Source organism: Dermacentor variabilis, chromosome 2, assembly GCF_050947875.1.
Source record: "Dermacentor variabilis isolate Ectoservices chromosome 2, ASM5094787v1, whole genome shotgun sequence".
Taxonomy (NCBI): domain Eukaryota; kingdom Metazoa; phylum Arthropoda; class Arachnida; order Ixodida; family Ixodidae; genus Dermacentor; species Dermacentor variabilis.
In genome coordinates this window covers 84,613,221-84,629,144 of record NC_134569.1, presented here as the reverse complement: position 1 = coordinate 84,629,144, position 15,924 = coordinate 84,613,221, and the positions used below count along the sequence as shown (strand labels likewise).

The following is a 15,924-nucleotide window of genomic DNA, read 5'->3' as shown; positions in this document are numbered from 1 at the left end:
TGTGCCACATGCTCTATTGAACGATTCGGACAATAAAATGCAATCTTTCTGAAAAATTTGAGCAAATACAGACCAGCATAGGTGCAATATTTTTTTTCAACAATTTTCAGCACAAAAAATGCACATCCTTGTATATTTAAAGTGCTATAGGTTAGTGCACAATACAAACATGGTAAAGTTTCTTTTTTTTCTTTCCTTTCCTGGAGCAACAAGCATTATCATAGGTTGTTAAATAGAATGATGTGGCTATTACGATATCCACTACACATAAGAGCATCATCGTACATTTTAGATTACCTTTAGATATCAGCCCAAGTCCGAGAACATGCTACAGTAATAGCTTTTTCTGTATGCACCTTATATACATGTGTCTGCGACATCGAAGAGCCAGGCACCCCGATATCGTGATCACTTCTCACGTGATGGCATAAATGGGATAATGTGCGTTATTGTGACAAAACGTGCGTGGCAAATGTTCGCTACATGAAAAAATTTTTGAAGCACAAGATTGTTGCCGATTGTAGACTGTAACTAATGAGTGATGGGTGTGGAAGAGGGCACAAGTCAATTAGCTCATGTTGCATGAGTTGCATGGAATGCAGTCCTCACATTCGTGCACAGGTGGTGGAGGTGGCTGCTTAGGCACATAGACCACGGTGTTTTCAGAGTTGCCACTTGTGGAATGGTCTGGAGTGCGACCACTGCCCCCTGAGACTGAGAGGTTTTCACAAGACGAGGAGGCAGCCGTTGAGTCTGAGCTGAGCAGCGAGTCTGATCGCAGGTGCACCGAGAATGAGTCCCCGCTGGACAGGAAGCCCTCCTCGAACCTGCACCAGTACACACCAGTGTCTTCATATAAGCATATTGATTTTCACATTTTGTGAGCACTGAAGATGACACACCACAGAAGGAAGTTTGCACATCATACGAGTATTATTTAACACTTGCACCAGAAGTTCCAGTAGATGGGAAGTCTAGAAATAGTCTTCATACGGTAGTATGTTGATGACAAAAGGTAAAGAGGGGAAGATAAAGTTCAACAGCAGGTGAAGCCCTTGAAGAAGACGCTTTTGAATATTAGATTAGCTAGCAGTGAATTACGCTTCTACAAATGAGAAAATATAAAGAGAAACAGTAATTTGTGATAAACAGCATAACTTTATGACAAACTGGTTCGATTTTCACAGGCTCCAATAAACCACCCACAACTACTCTGTTTTCTTGCTATAATTTCAAACTGCATAGGCCAATATCAAAAAGCAAGCCTCAGTGTCATGATCACCTCCAAGATACCTTTTGCACATCATAGAACAATCAAAAAAGTGCGACATAATAAACTTGACACAACCTTCAACATCTGCACATGTTCCATGCCTCTGCTATCGCATTTTCAGTCTCACAAATGACACTTCAAAAATTACTGATAGAAGAAATACAGCACCTGAGGTTCTCGGCAACGTCTTGCGAGGGCACCCTACGAGCTATGGTGAGAGTGATGGCATTAGGGTTAGGCCCCTCGCCTTGAGTCATGGCACGCCGTAGTGTCTCCATGGCTTGGCTGTTTGTCATGCCCAGGAGTGAGATCCCATTGATGTTGAGTAGCTGATCATTAGTGCGCAAGCGCCCATCCTGGAAAATGATAAAGAAGTGTTACTTCTTATTATACGAGCACGAGAAAATAAAACCTCCATCAACACAGAGCCAAACAAGAAAGGCGTGTTTATAAAATGAGCAACTAGAAAGCAAGTAAATATACAGTAAATAAGGGACAGCATGATGTGCCTGTCTGCTATAGCCAACTGAACTTTTAACAGTCTGCTTACACTTTCCCACAATAAAGTGCTTCCATTCTGATCAAAAAATTACTTTTAAGTTGAAAACTAATGGTATATTGAAAGTGGATGTTTCCCTTGACGACTTGTGCACAGAACTGGGCCACTGTGTTAATTCAATGCATTATCAAAGTTTTAATGTTTTATATAATGTGATGAAACTAGTTAGCTAGCTGATGGGACTAGCTCACTTCAATATTCTTGTAATTTCTTTTCCAGTCTTTTCTAGATATTTAGCAGTGTAACATTTACAGCACAATTCTTGGTGCCTCATTTACATTGCAAAGAACAGTACTTGTACAAAGCCAACCTTAGACGCAGCACCGCCGTGGATCACCGATTTGACGAAGATGCCCAGGTCAACAGGGGAGCTGGCGCCAGTCGATGTCTTGCCCTTAACACTTACGCCAAGACCAGCTGAGCCCGTGTCGTTGAGTGGAATGTCAAGTGTCAGGATTTCCTTCTGACGCCAGGGGAAAATGCCAACTTCATCGCCAGCCTTTTCAGGGGGCTGCACAACGGGAAGTTCAGACAAGGAGGTCAAGGAACAACTTCCAATGAAATATAGTAAGTTCAAATTCTAAAACCCTTTTAGAAGGACTCAGTCAACCTTGCATGCTTGCACAGATTCTAGCTAAAATGAAAAGCTGAGAGTCTTATCACGCAATACAGATCTTTGATGTAAAGTTTAACTGCCACTATACTGTCACGGCAAAACTCTTTGTTTGGCTCTGGAAAAGCGAGGCAAGAATTAAGCTGCCATAACTGTGGAAACACAGGTAGACTCTTCGACCACAAATGTCTATACTACTATCTAGAGTGCTTCGCCTACAATTGCTAACAAGGTGAACAGATGCCTCTGCCTATGATCATGGCCAAATGCAGGCTTATGAGCCACATTCCCTCAGCACAACAAATTCTGACATCACTTGGTAGGCCATAGCTACCCTCTTGACTACACGTTGCACCTTGATGTAGTGAGAAAGGTCATCTTGGCAATGAGCTATGATGGGCGATGAGTCCAGATGAAAGCACTACCTTCAATCATGAGCAGTGACATAGTACTATTTAAAGGTTGCCTTCAGTGTTTCTTGTTCTCTTTGGAATACGGACTAGCCCTTAACATTTTCTTCCTTTCATCTACGTGACTCTGACATTAGGCAGGCAACATTTATGGCCAATTTATATTTGGATAAATAGGGGGGAAATCTAATGCATGGGCATGGTCAGATCATAAAGACAACGATCACACAGAATAAAGCATTCCCTTTAGTAGTTTCGTAAAAGCACAAATAGAACCTATATATCAATAATAAAAAATGGTAGAAATGCAAGAGCGCAAGTGTTCTGTTATATTAAGAAATAACTTATAAGTAACATTTCAGACATCTACTATAACAGTTACCATTACACATATGCCACCTATGTCAACCAAGAAAAGCCAAATGAAGTTTATGAGAGTGCATGACACACTTATATCAGACAATCTAAACATCCACAATACTGTTAGGTAACACTATGCTCGAAAGACAGCATGATAACCTAGAAAGACACATGGCCTTCATATCACAGTGAAGATTATCAAGTTCCTTCCTTATTTGTAGAGCTCTACCGCTTTAAGATAATTTATAGCATTTCTAAACATAATTCTGCAGCTATCGACAATCGCCTCCCATGCTGTCATACCTAATACAGCGGCCATATGAAGACAGTAGTCAATGAACAAGGGAAAACCAGGGGCTCTATTTTGTTCAGGTGACAACCATAGCAACCATATCATGCTAGTAAGCAACCATCACTTCTGTGTGACATGACTATCATAGATGTACGGAAAAATACAACACATGCACTAGCTTCGACAAATAATTTTCTAAAGGGCGCGAGAATATAGCAGCACTCACAATTTCCCGTGGAAGGCCAGGGCTAGGTGAAGGATCCGGTTCCTGCCTTGATACCACCAATTCCACAGTGCTGCCAGGTGGTGCATTTCTCAAGATTGTGACAGCATCAGTTTGTGACCGGCCTGTCATTTCTACGCCATTTACCTAAAAAAAAAAACATGTTAAAATGTGAATCCCCATCTGTACTGTTAGCAAAGGCGAAACGTCACGCAATGTTTTCACATGAAGTTAGCATGATGCCACATAAAAGACTGAGCTCTAGAGTGAGTGAGTGAAAAACTTTATCAGCTCTAGATTCGCTGGTCTTCTGCGGTCTTCAGATGGAATCGTCCATCTTCTAGCACAACGGTCGGTTGCCCTTAGTCCAGGGCTCCGCTGGATGCTGCTGCCAGTTGTGCTCGCCGAATCAGACCTTCTTGGTCGACCTGGCGATCGCTGGAGAGCACTCCCTCCCATTGCTCCGCACTCGGGTTTGGTATAACGGGTACCACGTCTATCTTCTGGCATGCCCACGTTATGTGATACAGCGTGGGTGTTTCGTGGCACCAGGGGCATTTGTCATTGTATTGTGTGGGATAAATTTTGCTGAGTACGTTTAGGTTCGGGTACGAGCCCGTTTGTAGCTGCCTCCACGCGACAGAGTCCTCTCTGCTAAGGGAGTTGTGCGGTGGTGGATACCGCTTTCTGCAGCCCTTGTAGTAATTTAGTATCGCCGAATAGTCTTGGGGTACAGGTTCGGTCTCCTCGAGGTCGCCTATGTTGGATGCTCGGTAATAAGTGTACCCTCGAGCTATCCTGTCCGCCTCTTGGTTCCCTGCCACTCCCGTGTGTCCCGGCGTCCATACTATCGTATGCCTAATTGGTTCTTCTTTTGTTTGTCGCTCTGTTATGGGGTCTCCGGAGCGGAGTATGTGGAGCGCTCCGTGCCCTATTCTGCCGCGTAGGTAGTTGCGGCACGCTGTTTGCGAGTCTGTAAGGATTGTTAGAGACCGTTTAGACCGATATCCCTACACTGCCGCTAGAGCGACGGCCGCTTCTTCAGCCTCGACTATCGTACAGCCTTGTAGTGATGCGCTGGTGATCTCGCGTAGGTTCGAATCAATCACCGTTGCTACCGCGTTGCTGTAGCTCTGCCCCGCTGCTCTAGCTCTAGAAAACTCCTTGGTGGTCATGAAAAAGCATTGACAAGTAAAAAAGGTAGCAACTTGTCACATATTATACAGTCTATCATCCTTGTGGCTGAGAAGGCTGTTTCTTAAGAAGCCACAACTACCTCCATTAAAAACAATTGTTAGGATATCTATAGCTCTAGACTTTCTATTACAGAACTGTAGAGCTTGAAATTAGGGGTACGCGAATAGTCAAATATACAAATACGAATTGCACAGTGAACATTCGAGTACCTTATGTGCACGATTTGAACGCAGACTTCTTTAAAATAAAAGGTGCATTCAAATTTGCACGCACATTACAATCGTATTTAATTCTATAAAAACTAAAAGTGAAACCGATTCTTACTAAAAAATAAAGTTTTATGCAAGGTAGCTAGCTAGCCCCACTGCCATCAAACGAGTCGTCCGAAGAAAGCGACATTCAGAGACATCGCAAGGGGGGTCCATGGTGCATGGAATGCCCTCCCGCAGACGGAGGTTGTGCCTTCAAGAAGTGTGGCATTTTTAATGCATTAAATGGAACTGAAGATTACTTTCTGTGGTTAGCAGACAGCAAAAATGAGGTGTCGTTGGCCTACAACAGCGACTAGCCGCTAAGATTCAGCTGTGTACGTATCTGTGCGCCTTTGTATGTTCCATAAAATCGTTTGTACATGCTACACATCGGTTCAGGTTTCGTTACTTGGTGTGCTTGGTAGAATCGGCACCAAGTTATTTTTTTTAATGTTTGGACAGTAATATAACTGTGCGTTACAATTGGTGGCACGATAGAATTGTGCAAATACGGTAACGTGGTTCGCTAATCAATATAACTTTAATTTAGGCAGTGGTATACGCAAAGTTTCAATGTGTTACAACATACTGTGGCGCTTATTTTGGACAATGCGGACTTTGGATATAACGAATCCTTGTTGCTGGATTATTACGATACATTGTAAGGAGTGTCAACTGTGTACAGAAGAACCTCGTTCATACGTTATGGGGGGAAAAAAGAAAGGACACACAAGGAAGAATATGTTAACCGGGCAAACGTAAGATCCGCAGTCACTAAAGAATTTGTTAGACTCAATTGTAGTTGACATATACATAATGCAAAACGCTGCATGAATCGTTACGGCACCAAACACCGAGGAATTCCAACCTGGTGGTGCAAGCAGCCAGAGATGCGCATTGTCGTTTTTGCACCCTCAGCAATATTACGTTTGTGCTGCTTGAATGTGGCTTGGGTGAGCCGCTTCTTCAGTTGAGGCATCTTGGCGGAAAGTTTTCTTATGTTCACTTGGCGAGAATCCTCGCAGCACGATATGCCGATGTGCACTGAGCTCGCGGGGCCTAAGTGACCCGAGATATGCAGTGTCATTTGAGACACTGGAAACCAAAACGAAATCATCGTCATATATTGCAACAATGCCGCCAGAGTGAATCATGATGCTCAATTCACGCCGCCTGCAGCAGGGAACAACGGCACGTTAAAGCCTATTAAAGGCATTTGTGCAGTACATTTCCAACGATGTTAAAAGCTACACGCAATGTGATACAAGCACCATATTTACTCGATTGTAACGTGCACCCGTTTTCCATGCCCCCCCCCCCCCCCCCCAAAGAAAGAGTACGCACCACATGCTTTCATATAGAAATACTATTTTCTTTCATTTGGAAGAAACAGATTTATGCACAATACACTAATGTTGCGATGAATAAAAACACAAATGGAAGCGGTGTACCTTGCCGCCAAGATTTTCACTGCGCTGCTAAGAGTCGCGTGGGGCAATAGATATCACCTGTCGTCGCTATCAGACAACTCCTTATCACTATCAACGAACCAAAGCATTTCATCCTCGGTGCCGTCCATGGCATTTGAAATGCCGCACTTTTTAAAGGCCTTGTTGACCATGGCAGACGGGATCATGCACCATGCAACTTTCATCCATCCAGCAAAATCCTGCAACAATGCAAGCTTCATTTTATTGGAGGGCGTGAATTCGTGGCAGCCACTGACAAGCCATTGGGGTGTAGAGCGCCCGAATACTATCTTTCACTGGCTTGTTCAAACAAACATCGAGCGGCTGGAGCTGCGATGTCATGCCGCCGGGTATCACGACAAGGTCGGTATTGCATGCAGCCAGCTTGTCCTTGATGCGTTGGTCAAGGTAGCACCTGAACGCGTCGAGCACAAGCATCCCATGCAGACCCAAACTGCCGCTGGGTCTCTTCCGGCAAACATTATCAATCCAATCAGCGACCAAGTCCGTGGTCATCCAACCTTTTTCATTTGCACGCACAATCACGCTACTCGGAAACACGATTACTTTCGGGAGCGTCTTCCGCCTGAAGATAAGACACGGGGGCAGCTTGTGCCCATCCGCAGTGCAACAAAGCATTGAGGTGACTAGTTTTTTCGTGGCCGGAAGACAAAATGTGCGCTTGCTTCGCCCCCTTCTTTTCAACGGTTGTTGTGGCAGGCATGTCAAAGTAGAACGGCGTCTGATCGGCATTTCCAATCTGTCCGAACTGGTAGCCATTTCTATGGCGCAACTTCAGAATGTATCGCTGAAAACTGCAATTTCTCTCCATATTCTTCAGGCAATTTTTGGCATATCCCTGTCCGCCTTTGAAGAGAAAAGCTTTTTCTTCTCATAAAATTTGATAGACAGCACCTGCTCACTTTGAAGTCACTCCGCATTGGCCCTTTCTGTACGGCTAACTGCATTGCCCATACTTTGAGCAGATCGGTTGTCACAGACCACCGTGCCGCTCGCTGCTCTTGCAAGTTTTCCGTGAGCAACTCTTCTATTTCAGTGAAGCGGCCCTGCTACGGTCCACTGAAACCCTTCCTTGTTGCTTTGCTGGCGAAAATATTCTCCTTCTGCTTGCACCAGTCCCGCACGAAAGTTTCGGGAACTCCGAACGCCCATGATGCGGCCCAATTTCTGTCCGTCTCTGCGGATATGATAACTTTCCTTTTAAATGCAGCATTATGTTGGACTCGGCGTGTCTTCGCAGTTGGCGCTTACATGCTGATTGAATAAACACAGAAAACTGGAAGACAGGTGGTAGATTAGGTTACGCCAATGCCTGGTTACACGTACAACATGGAGGTATGCACATGGAGGAAGCTACGGCAGCTAGGCTAGAAGCACGCACGAGGCAGCCATTTTTCGAATGTTGATGACGATATGGTAATGCAGATTTAGGGTCGTACTCGCTTCTAACACGCATGCAATTTTTGGACCCATTTTATCAGAAAAAAGGCACCCGTTAGGTTTGAGTAAATACGGTAGGTGAAAACGCTTAGCTATTGTAATGGGTTGGAGATATCTATGAATGGTGACATGCGATGACCCATGAGGAGATTTGCTGGTACCGGAATAGGAAACAGAGTGTGTGGCGGCGTTTTTCACATGACAAGGTGAGTGCACACTGAGGGAAAGCAGCCGTTGCAAGCACCTGCTCTCAGTCACGTGTGCCTCTCAACTTCTTTTGTTTATATGGGATCTAGCGGCCAGAAAACATATCATAGTATCGCAGTTTGGTGACAACACTAAATGTTGGGGCCGAAAGATTGTGTTTTCCAGGAATGTATTGGCCGGTAAAAAATAGAAGTGTAACTGTATTGTGCGATTTTTGGTGTTCTCAATCTCGAACATTGCCACCAGTAAATTGTACAAAATGGGATCGTATCAACGAGGTTCTACTGCATTGCTTCTAACAAACCATGCAGCAAAGCCTGGGGGAAGCTACTAAACTTTTTCATGGCTCTTATGTTACAGAACTGAACACAGTCAGATCCAAAAGTGCTGGTCAGTGTTTACATGCGCTTTGCCTCACCTCAAGTAACCGGTCACCTGGCCTGAGCCGGCCATCATCAATGGCTGCTCCTCGAGGCAAGATGTTCTTGATATAGATGGGGCAGTTCCCACCGGCTGGGTTGTCCCGTGTCGTGACACTGAAGCCCAAACCTTCGGGCCCCTTGACCAACTTGATGTGCACCTTGCGGCCGATCTTACGTGTGTTGGCCACGTTCAGGCATGAACTGGTTGACCTACCATTGGCAGCGGCATTAGGTGGAGGTGGCGGAAGCTTTTTTGTTGGTGTCACTGTTGCCACCTTACTGTTTAGACCACCTGGGAAGTGGAGAGTGAACAGAATGTAGTTAAGCAGCAAATAAATAAAAAAAAGGATGACTGCATGAGCTGCAAAAACAAACAAAGGAAACCAAATTTGTCCTCTTCAGTTTCCTAACGCTTCAATTACAAAGGGAGGGGTTATTGTGAGAATGAAGAACAAATGAAACAACAGGCACAATGAAGAATAGCTTGCACCTAATGGTCGGACTTGAGCATCTGAACTTTGATGCAGCCCTATAGTAATGCAGTACTATCAAATGTAGTGTGAAACCAGCCATGGCTTGGCTCAGTTACACCCTAGCTGATGCAAGTTGTGAAGTCTCTGTTGTTGACAAAGTAGATTCTCTGTAAGGAAAACTCGGGAAAGTCAAATTCTTTAATAAGCTTCACAGTTCATGGAAAACCTGTCATACTATTTACCTAGTACAGTCTATGCTCGTTACAATGGACCCGCGTACAACAGACTTTCGGGTATAACCGACCATAATTCAGCCTCAGTTTGTTCTACCTATTTTATTAATGCAACAAAGTTTGCTTTTAAAGGACTGCGCTACAACGAACTATCGGCTACAGTGGACGAAATTAGTGTCAATGTTTGTCACAATCGGGCATGTAAAACGGAGTTTTCCTGTGTCGATACGGGCTAGCAACTGACTTTCGAGGGTCAGCCTATGATCGCGGCTCAATATCTTGCGTATAAGAGAGAGACAGGAAAGTGGGACGGAAGAACGCAGTCTTTCGTGCGCAAGGCACGGGGGAGGCAAGGGAAATAGGTGGGGGGGGGGGGGGGGAAGGTTCTACTCCGGTGGCTGCTGTTAATGCCGCAGCCTCGCGGGCGCCGTATCTTGAGAGCGGTCTGCGATGTGGACAAAGTGCACCTAGTACCGGTAGCTTGTGCTTTCGACGTTTAGCTCGCGTGGAAGCGAGAGACAGCAGGAAGGTCAATTCGCTTGCTGCTGCTGCGGCACTCATCTTGCTGCTTAATTTGCTACCACAATTGATGCGTCATCTTTTGGACGAAACTGTGACTTTTTTGTTTGTTTTCTACTTAGGATGTTCGTCACTCGCTCTTTGCAATAAAGTTGTTAGACATCATGACGAAAGTTTCGGAAGTGAGGCGTCTCGCATATCACCTACTTCGGATAAAATGGCAATGTTTTTGTCCGATTATCAGGGTCCATTGTAACGAGTGTCGACTTTATTACTAATAGTATAAGAGAACAACTGCTAGGAACTATAATACCAGTAATTAATCATCTTGCTCCAGTTAAAAAGTTAAAATGACCAATATAAATGCCCACAATTTCATTCGTACTCAAATTTCTTAATATCTCCACCACCGCCAAGAAGTTCAAAAAATGTAATCAATGGTTATTCCCAATATTAATAATACTGAGTGGAACTGCATATGCTGAACCTTCTGTCAGCCATCCAGAAAATAAATTCATGAAGCTGTCTGCAGAAAACAGTCGTTCAAAGTTTTGGTGCAGTGCTCAGCAATTGAAATGCAATAATCAGACTGCAATGCAGCTGGTGCTTCTTGCGCCACCAGAGAGCACTGGGCAAACACTAGGCAAGTAATTGCAGTCACAATGCAATCCAGAGGCTCTTGCTTTTATTGTATACCATAATGCATCAGCTCGGTATAGCCAGCACCCACCGGTGGCACAAAAGTGCCAGCATCCATGCATTAAGAGTATTGCATTTAAATCACTGAGCACCGCACATGCGTGCAGGCCAATCAAGACAGTAAAAAATATGACAACTAAAGTATCAGCCAGCTGCAGACTGCATTTCTTTTGTATAGCTAGCTTTACCATTTCAGCTCTAAATTAGCTGATGTCAGCAGTAGCTTCCACAATGCTGCATGGTATTAGAGCACAGGCTAGAAATACCCAGCCACACATGTGATATTGAAAGCTCAGTAGATGAATTTCACCATATTCCAAGTGCGCATGTAGCGGCCCTGCCTGTTGCCTTCCTGTTGTACTAGGGTTCAAGGAAACATTGAAGGGAATTCCAAGGAGAATGCCAGTATGAATTTTTCCTGTGAATTACACATATATTTTTTTAAATGTCGCCACTCCTATTGCACTAAAGTCATTTAATGCGAAAGTATGAAATGGCCCATGAGGCGGCAAATCTGGCGTTGGTGGTATGACCAAACGATGGTACAAAAAGGCTACGAACCCTCAACCTTTGGTGGGAGTCGAACCCATAACCTTTGGTATTAATTAAGGTATAGTTAATGAATATATTAATTAGGGCACCCGGACCCACAACCTTTAGTGGGAGTCACACCCATGACCTTTGGTGATAATTAAGGCAATGTTAATTGAGGCACAATGAATTAAGATAGAGATAATTAAAGCACTCAAACCCAGGGCCTTCGTTAGGAGCTGAACCCTCGACCTTGCATTGTGGCATAATGTCGAAGCATCGTGTAGTGGTCGCAATGCTTTCACATTCATCCACATAGGGATGAATGCCCCCTGAATTTTTTATCCTCACCACAATTGTCCTTCAGCCCACTATGACTACTACCAACATGCCTTGTGGCAGCAGTGGCATACTAAAAACTCCCTGTGAAATCAGTCTAATATTTTGTACACTCTGTTAAACTTCATTGATACTTACTTCTTTCTTCTCCCTCAACGAGACCGTTGACGGAGCCATTGTTGAGCTCTTCAGCTGGGTCCTTGCGGAAGGAAGATGGAGGTGGGGGAGGCCGCTTAGGTGGACTTTGCGTTGAGGATGTGAGAGAAGAGCCCGCATCACTGCCACTTAGTGTTGATGATAATGATGGAGGCAGTGACAGGGGCAGAGGAGGAGGAGGTGACGACATAGGAGAGGAACCTGAATGTGTTGGCCTACGCCGCGACAGGTGCAAACAGATTTCTGGGGACTGCAGCGCCTCCTGCAACAAAGAAACAGCTTGAATATGCAAAGCATCTATTTCTATTCCATTAAGCAGAATAACAAAAAAGGTTTACAGGTTCTTCAGAAGAGCTTGGTGCAGGAATGTTTACTTTCACATGTGATGGCATATTCATGCTCAAGATGGTGTTGCGGAACAGGAAGCTCAATGCGAAATGACTAATATATGCATGACTACTACAACATTGAGCAAAAAGAAGTTGCTTTCTTTGTTCCATGAGAGCCAGTAAACCAATAGAAAAAAAAAATTAAAGGCGTGGTCATCTAACAATAACAGGAGTTAACTTGCTTACTCATTAAAAAACACTGGCATCGAACCAAGACTACATCATTGGAAACCTGTAGAGTTTATAAGTTTCTATTTCCTGGCTTCTTCTTTGTTTTTACAGCACGGACGGTAATAAGTAGCATCTACTCACTACAGGTAAACCTCGTACTTCTGATGCCGATACGCATACAGTTGAACCTCGCAATAACAAAATCGGAGGGGAACACCTTTCGCGAGAATTTCGTTGTTGTGAAAAGAGACAGCACAGATAGGTAATGCATCGCAGAACAAAACGTTACTGTCCAAATTCCCTTAGACTACTTTGCAAGTTTTGCTCGAGGATATAGAACCGCATTGCAGACAGTACAAAGTGTCGACCAGCAGTGGCAGTACTGCCGTAGCACAGTATTCTCGGTCAATTGCTTTCGGAGATGCAATCACTTTGTGAGGTTTTGTGTAACTCGGCACTGGACACAGAGCAACAGCGCATGCAGCAGCATCTCTCCAGCGCACGCTGTTGCCCGTAGGCACCGACGCGGCGTCCGGTGCTGATCGCAAAAGTGATCGTATATTGTGTATGCGAAGGCAAACAATCGAGATAACGGCCCTTTCGTGGAAATCTGTGTCCGGCGCCGAATCCGCACACGATGCCTGTCGGGTGGCACCAAAACCAGCATTCTTGAAGCAAGGGATGCGTATGCCCGGACGATTGCTCAATCATAACCCGATGCGTGACACTCCATATGCCGCGACCACCATCTCAAATGGCATAAACAATTCCATGTAGGTGGGATGTGGATTTCTTTGTTCTTGCTGCATTTTTCTCACCGAGGCGCACATTATGCAGTGCACTGCCACAATCGGGGATTGTTGTTCAAAACGCACGTCCAGTTTGCGTTCAGTTTCGCCTCACGCGATTAGCCTAGGCCTCGCTGAGTCGTCAGCTGTGGGAAACGCAAACTGAATGCGCGTTTTGAACAACGATCTATGATCTCGCCTAGTAGGCGTGCAAACACCATCGTCACATGTCAGTAGCAATGTGCTTGCTGCTCATGGTGCCGCTTCAAACGGGTGATCAACAAACCAGATGGCGGCCATGACGTGTTTCCAGCGCACTGATCGCTTCCGGCACCCACACAAGTGTAACGTGGTGGTATTTTACGCAATTTTAGTGCAAAACAATCGCTTTTGAGCCCATTTAGGAGCCTGCTAGCCTTATGCAATATGCGGAGTTACGTTCCGGCAAATTTCGTTGATGCGGGATTGCAGTACAGCGACATTGCGTTGCCGAGAGGTACGAAATTCATTGAATCCTATGGGCGTTCGCCAGGGATACTAAATGTTTCATTGTCGCGAGAATTTCATTGTTGTGGTATTTCGTTATCGCGGGTTCCAACTTTATCAGGTTAAACTGTGTAAAGTCCAAAATGTTTCCACTTTCCTATTAAAATAACATGTTCCAATTGACCTGTGCCCTTTGTGCAGCTTGACATTCTCTACCCTTAAATAAGAATTAAAAAAGAGTGCAAGAATGCCCAGAAGGGGTACTGCGATGGGAGGCCTGTCACGCACATGATATAAAGCATTGCCCTTAGAAGAAGCATAAACCCTTGAACTATATGCATGTCCCCGTGACGCTGAACAACTTAAGAAGCTCTGCAATATTTGCCTTTCTGCCATCAAGAATTCCTACACTATTTTGGTTCCAGAGCCACGTTTCAGACGGCATGTTTACATGTCATGTTTAACTCTTCGCTTTTTCCCTCCACTCGAGCTGCCCTTGCTTGCCTTCTTTCTCTACAGTGTTTTCTTCTTTTTCTACAGTGGTTATACTGACACACATGGTATGCACGTGTGTCAGTATAACCAATGATTAGCTTTTTTCCGGTTACAAGTTTCCATCATCTAACCACTGTCACAAAGTTATCGCTTGGCGGAAGACGCACCCACGTGCATTGGAACTTTCTTCGATGTTGTTGCTGACACCATAGCAAAAGAAACTTCTCTGACCAGACCTTGTGCTTTGAGCATTACCTGTTTTTCTGGGCACAAGTTTGCACAATAAAGAGCTAGGTTGGTGATTTAGAGTTTGGCCATCAACTGTTTCTCCTCCATCACTACAACATGACAAACACTCTCTGGCATAAATCTGTATTTTGATTGGCTTCTATCTTCTCTTCTTCTAGGCAATGAAGATTAAGGAGCTGGTTCCCTGCACTTGCCCACCTTGAACACTTGTTGTGCAGCCTGGAAGCTCAGGTTCAGGAGGCTCCTGCCATTCACTTCCACAATGGTGTCACCGACCCGCAGCCGGCCATCTCGGTCTATCCGGCCACCAGGCTCAATGCCCTGGATCACCAGGCCCATGTCCCTAGTTCCACATCAGAAAGAGGTATGAGCATAAACAACTCAGCAAGGAGCCTGTGATGGGAGTAGTAAAGAAACCTCTTTAACACCGAGAAAAATTTGTCAAACATCCACACCCATTCTAAATGTTTTAGCACCCATTCTGTTTCCTTGCCCAGTCATATGCATGTCATGGACATGCGTGTACTTAATGGCGTTTTCTTGTTAATGATTTTCATTATACTAGGGGTGTGCAAATATATTTTTAACAAGTGGACTCTACACAAAATATTCAGTAATCTACCGGAAAATCTTGCTATTGAAATAGCCTTGCTTAATAGGGGCAAAGTGTGAAAGGCCTTTCACTGTTACACCACTTGCTTACATTATGCATTCTTTTCTCATAAACGTTGATGGACACCAGTGCAGCCAATGCTGTGTGTAGATTAAAGCATGTTATCTCCCTTTCAAGTCATGTTAATCAGTCATGAAAACAAAGCATCCGGGTCATAACATGAACAACAGCTTGAGCACAAAACACTAAGCAAAACATGACAAAGAATGAGAAGAGATGGCTGTTATGCATCTCTGCAAGGACATCTCATGAAAATCTATGAAAACAAAGAGAGACAATAACTATTTTTGCTTTCCTTAAACTCTGCATTTGCAGAAGATTTCATGAGGTTATTTCATATAGCAAAACTACATTTCACTGGGACTATAAATGATTTTTCATGCCATGCTGAGTGGGAATACATATTTGAAATAAGAAGTGGCATACCGCAAGAAGAAAGAAAAAGAAAGTTTCCTCACCTTCCCCCACTGCCTTGCTCTGGAACAACATGGATGCCCAATGGACCGGCCTCATTCTTGAGTACAACTATGGAGTCCCTGGATGAAAAAGCAAAGAATACCAATTAGAAATTTCTGCAAATGTATGCTTGCTTTAACTCACCTACTTGCGTGGTAACAGTTCATTTTGACACCAACAACAACGTGCAAGATATGAGCACTGTGTCACAGTTTGAGTAGACTTGACTGTAGCACACTGCATCAAGAAATAACTGCAGCTCAACTGGTTAGACTGAATTAGATGCAGATGCCAGTAGCTGTGCTAGTTCACTGAGAACAGACCGTACATGCTAGCAAATGCAGAGAAGAAAAAGTTGGGTAAGTTGGTACTTATACTGTGGGTTGGGCAGTAAGCACACGGATGAGAAGGGGGACATTAAAAAGACAGGAGACACATGTGTCAGTCAGTCACCTATTTTGCTGACACAAAAATAACAAGCGTATCCGTGTAGCACATGTTGCTGGATTGGCCAATAGGAAAGGTCGGTC

At 44.4% G+C, this 15,924-nt stretch overlaps 1 protein-coding gene across 7 annotated transcripts in view; it reads right to left on the bottom strand.

The window, feature by feature from the left end:
• The window catches only part of baz (par-3 family cell polarity regulator), a 227,988-nt gene that overhangs the window by 32,918 nt on the left and 179,146 nt on the right, over positions 1 to 15,924 (bottom strand). For all 7 annotated transcript variants that reach the window (XM_075681153.1, XM_075681157.1, XM_075681152.1 and 4 more), the window contains exons 7-14: positions 15,397 to 15,474; positions 14,464 to 14,608; positions 11,670 to 11,949; positions 8,734 to 9,029; positions 3,734 to 3,877; positions 2,143 to 2,343; positions 1,442 to 1,629; positions 610 to 827 (exon numbers count right to left, since the gene is read on the bottom strand). In XM_075681153.1, coding sequence (XP_075537268.1) covers positions 610 to 827; positions 1,442 to 1,629; positions 2,143 to 2,343; positions 3,734 to 3,877; positions 8,734 to 9,029; positions 11,670 to 11,949; positions 14,464 to 14,608; positions 15,397 to 15,474 — 1,550 coding nt within the window. The remainder of the gene's footprint in view (positions 1 to 609; positions 828 to 1,441; positions 1,630 to 2,142; positions 2,344 to 3,733; positions 3,878 to 8,733; positions 9,030 to 11,669; positions 11,950 to 14,463; positions 14,609 to 15,396; positions 15,475 to 15,924) is intronic.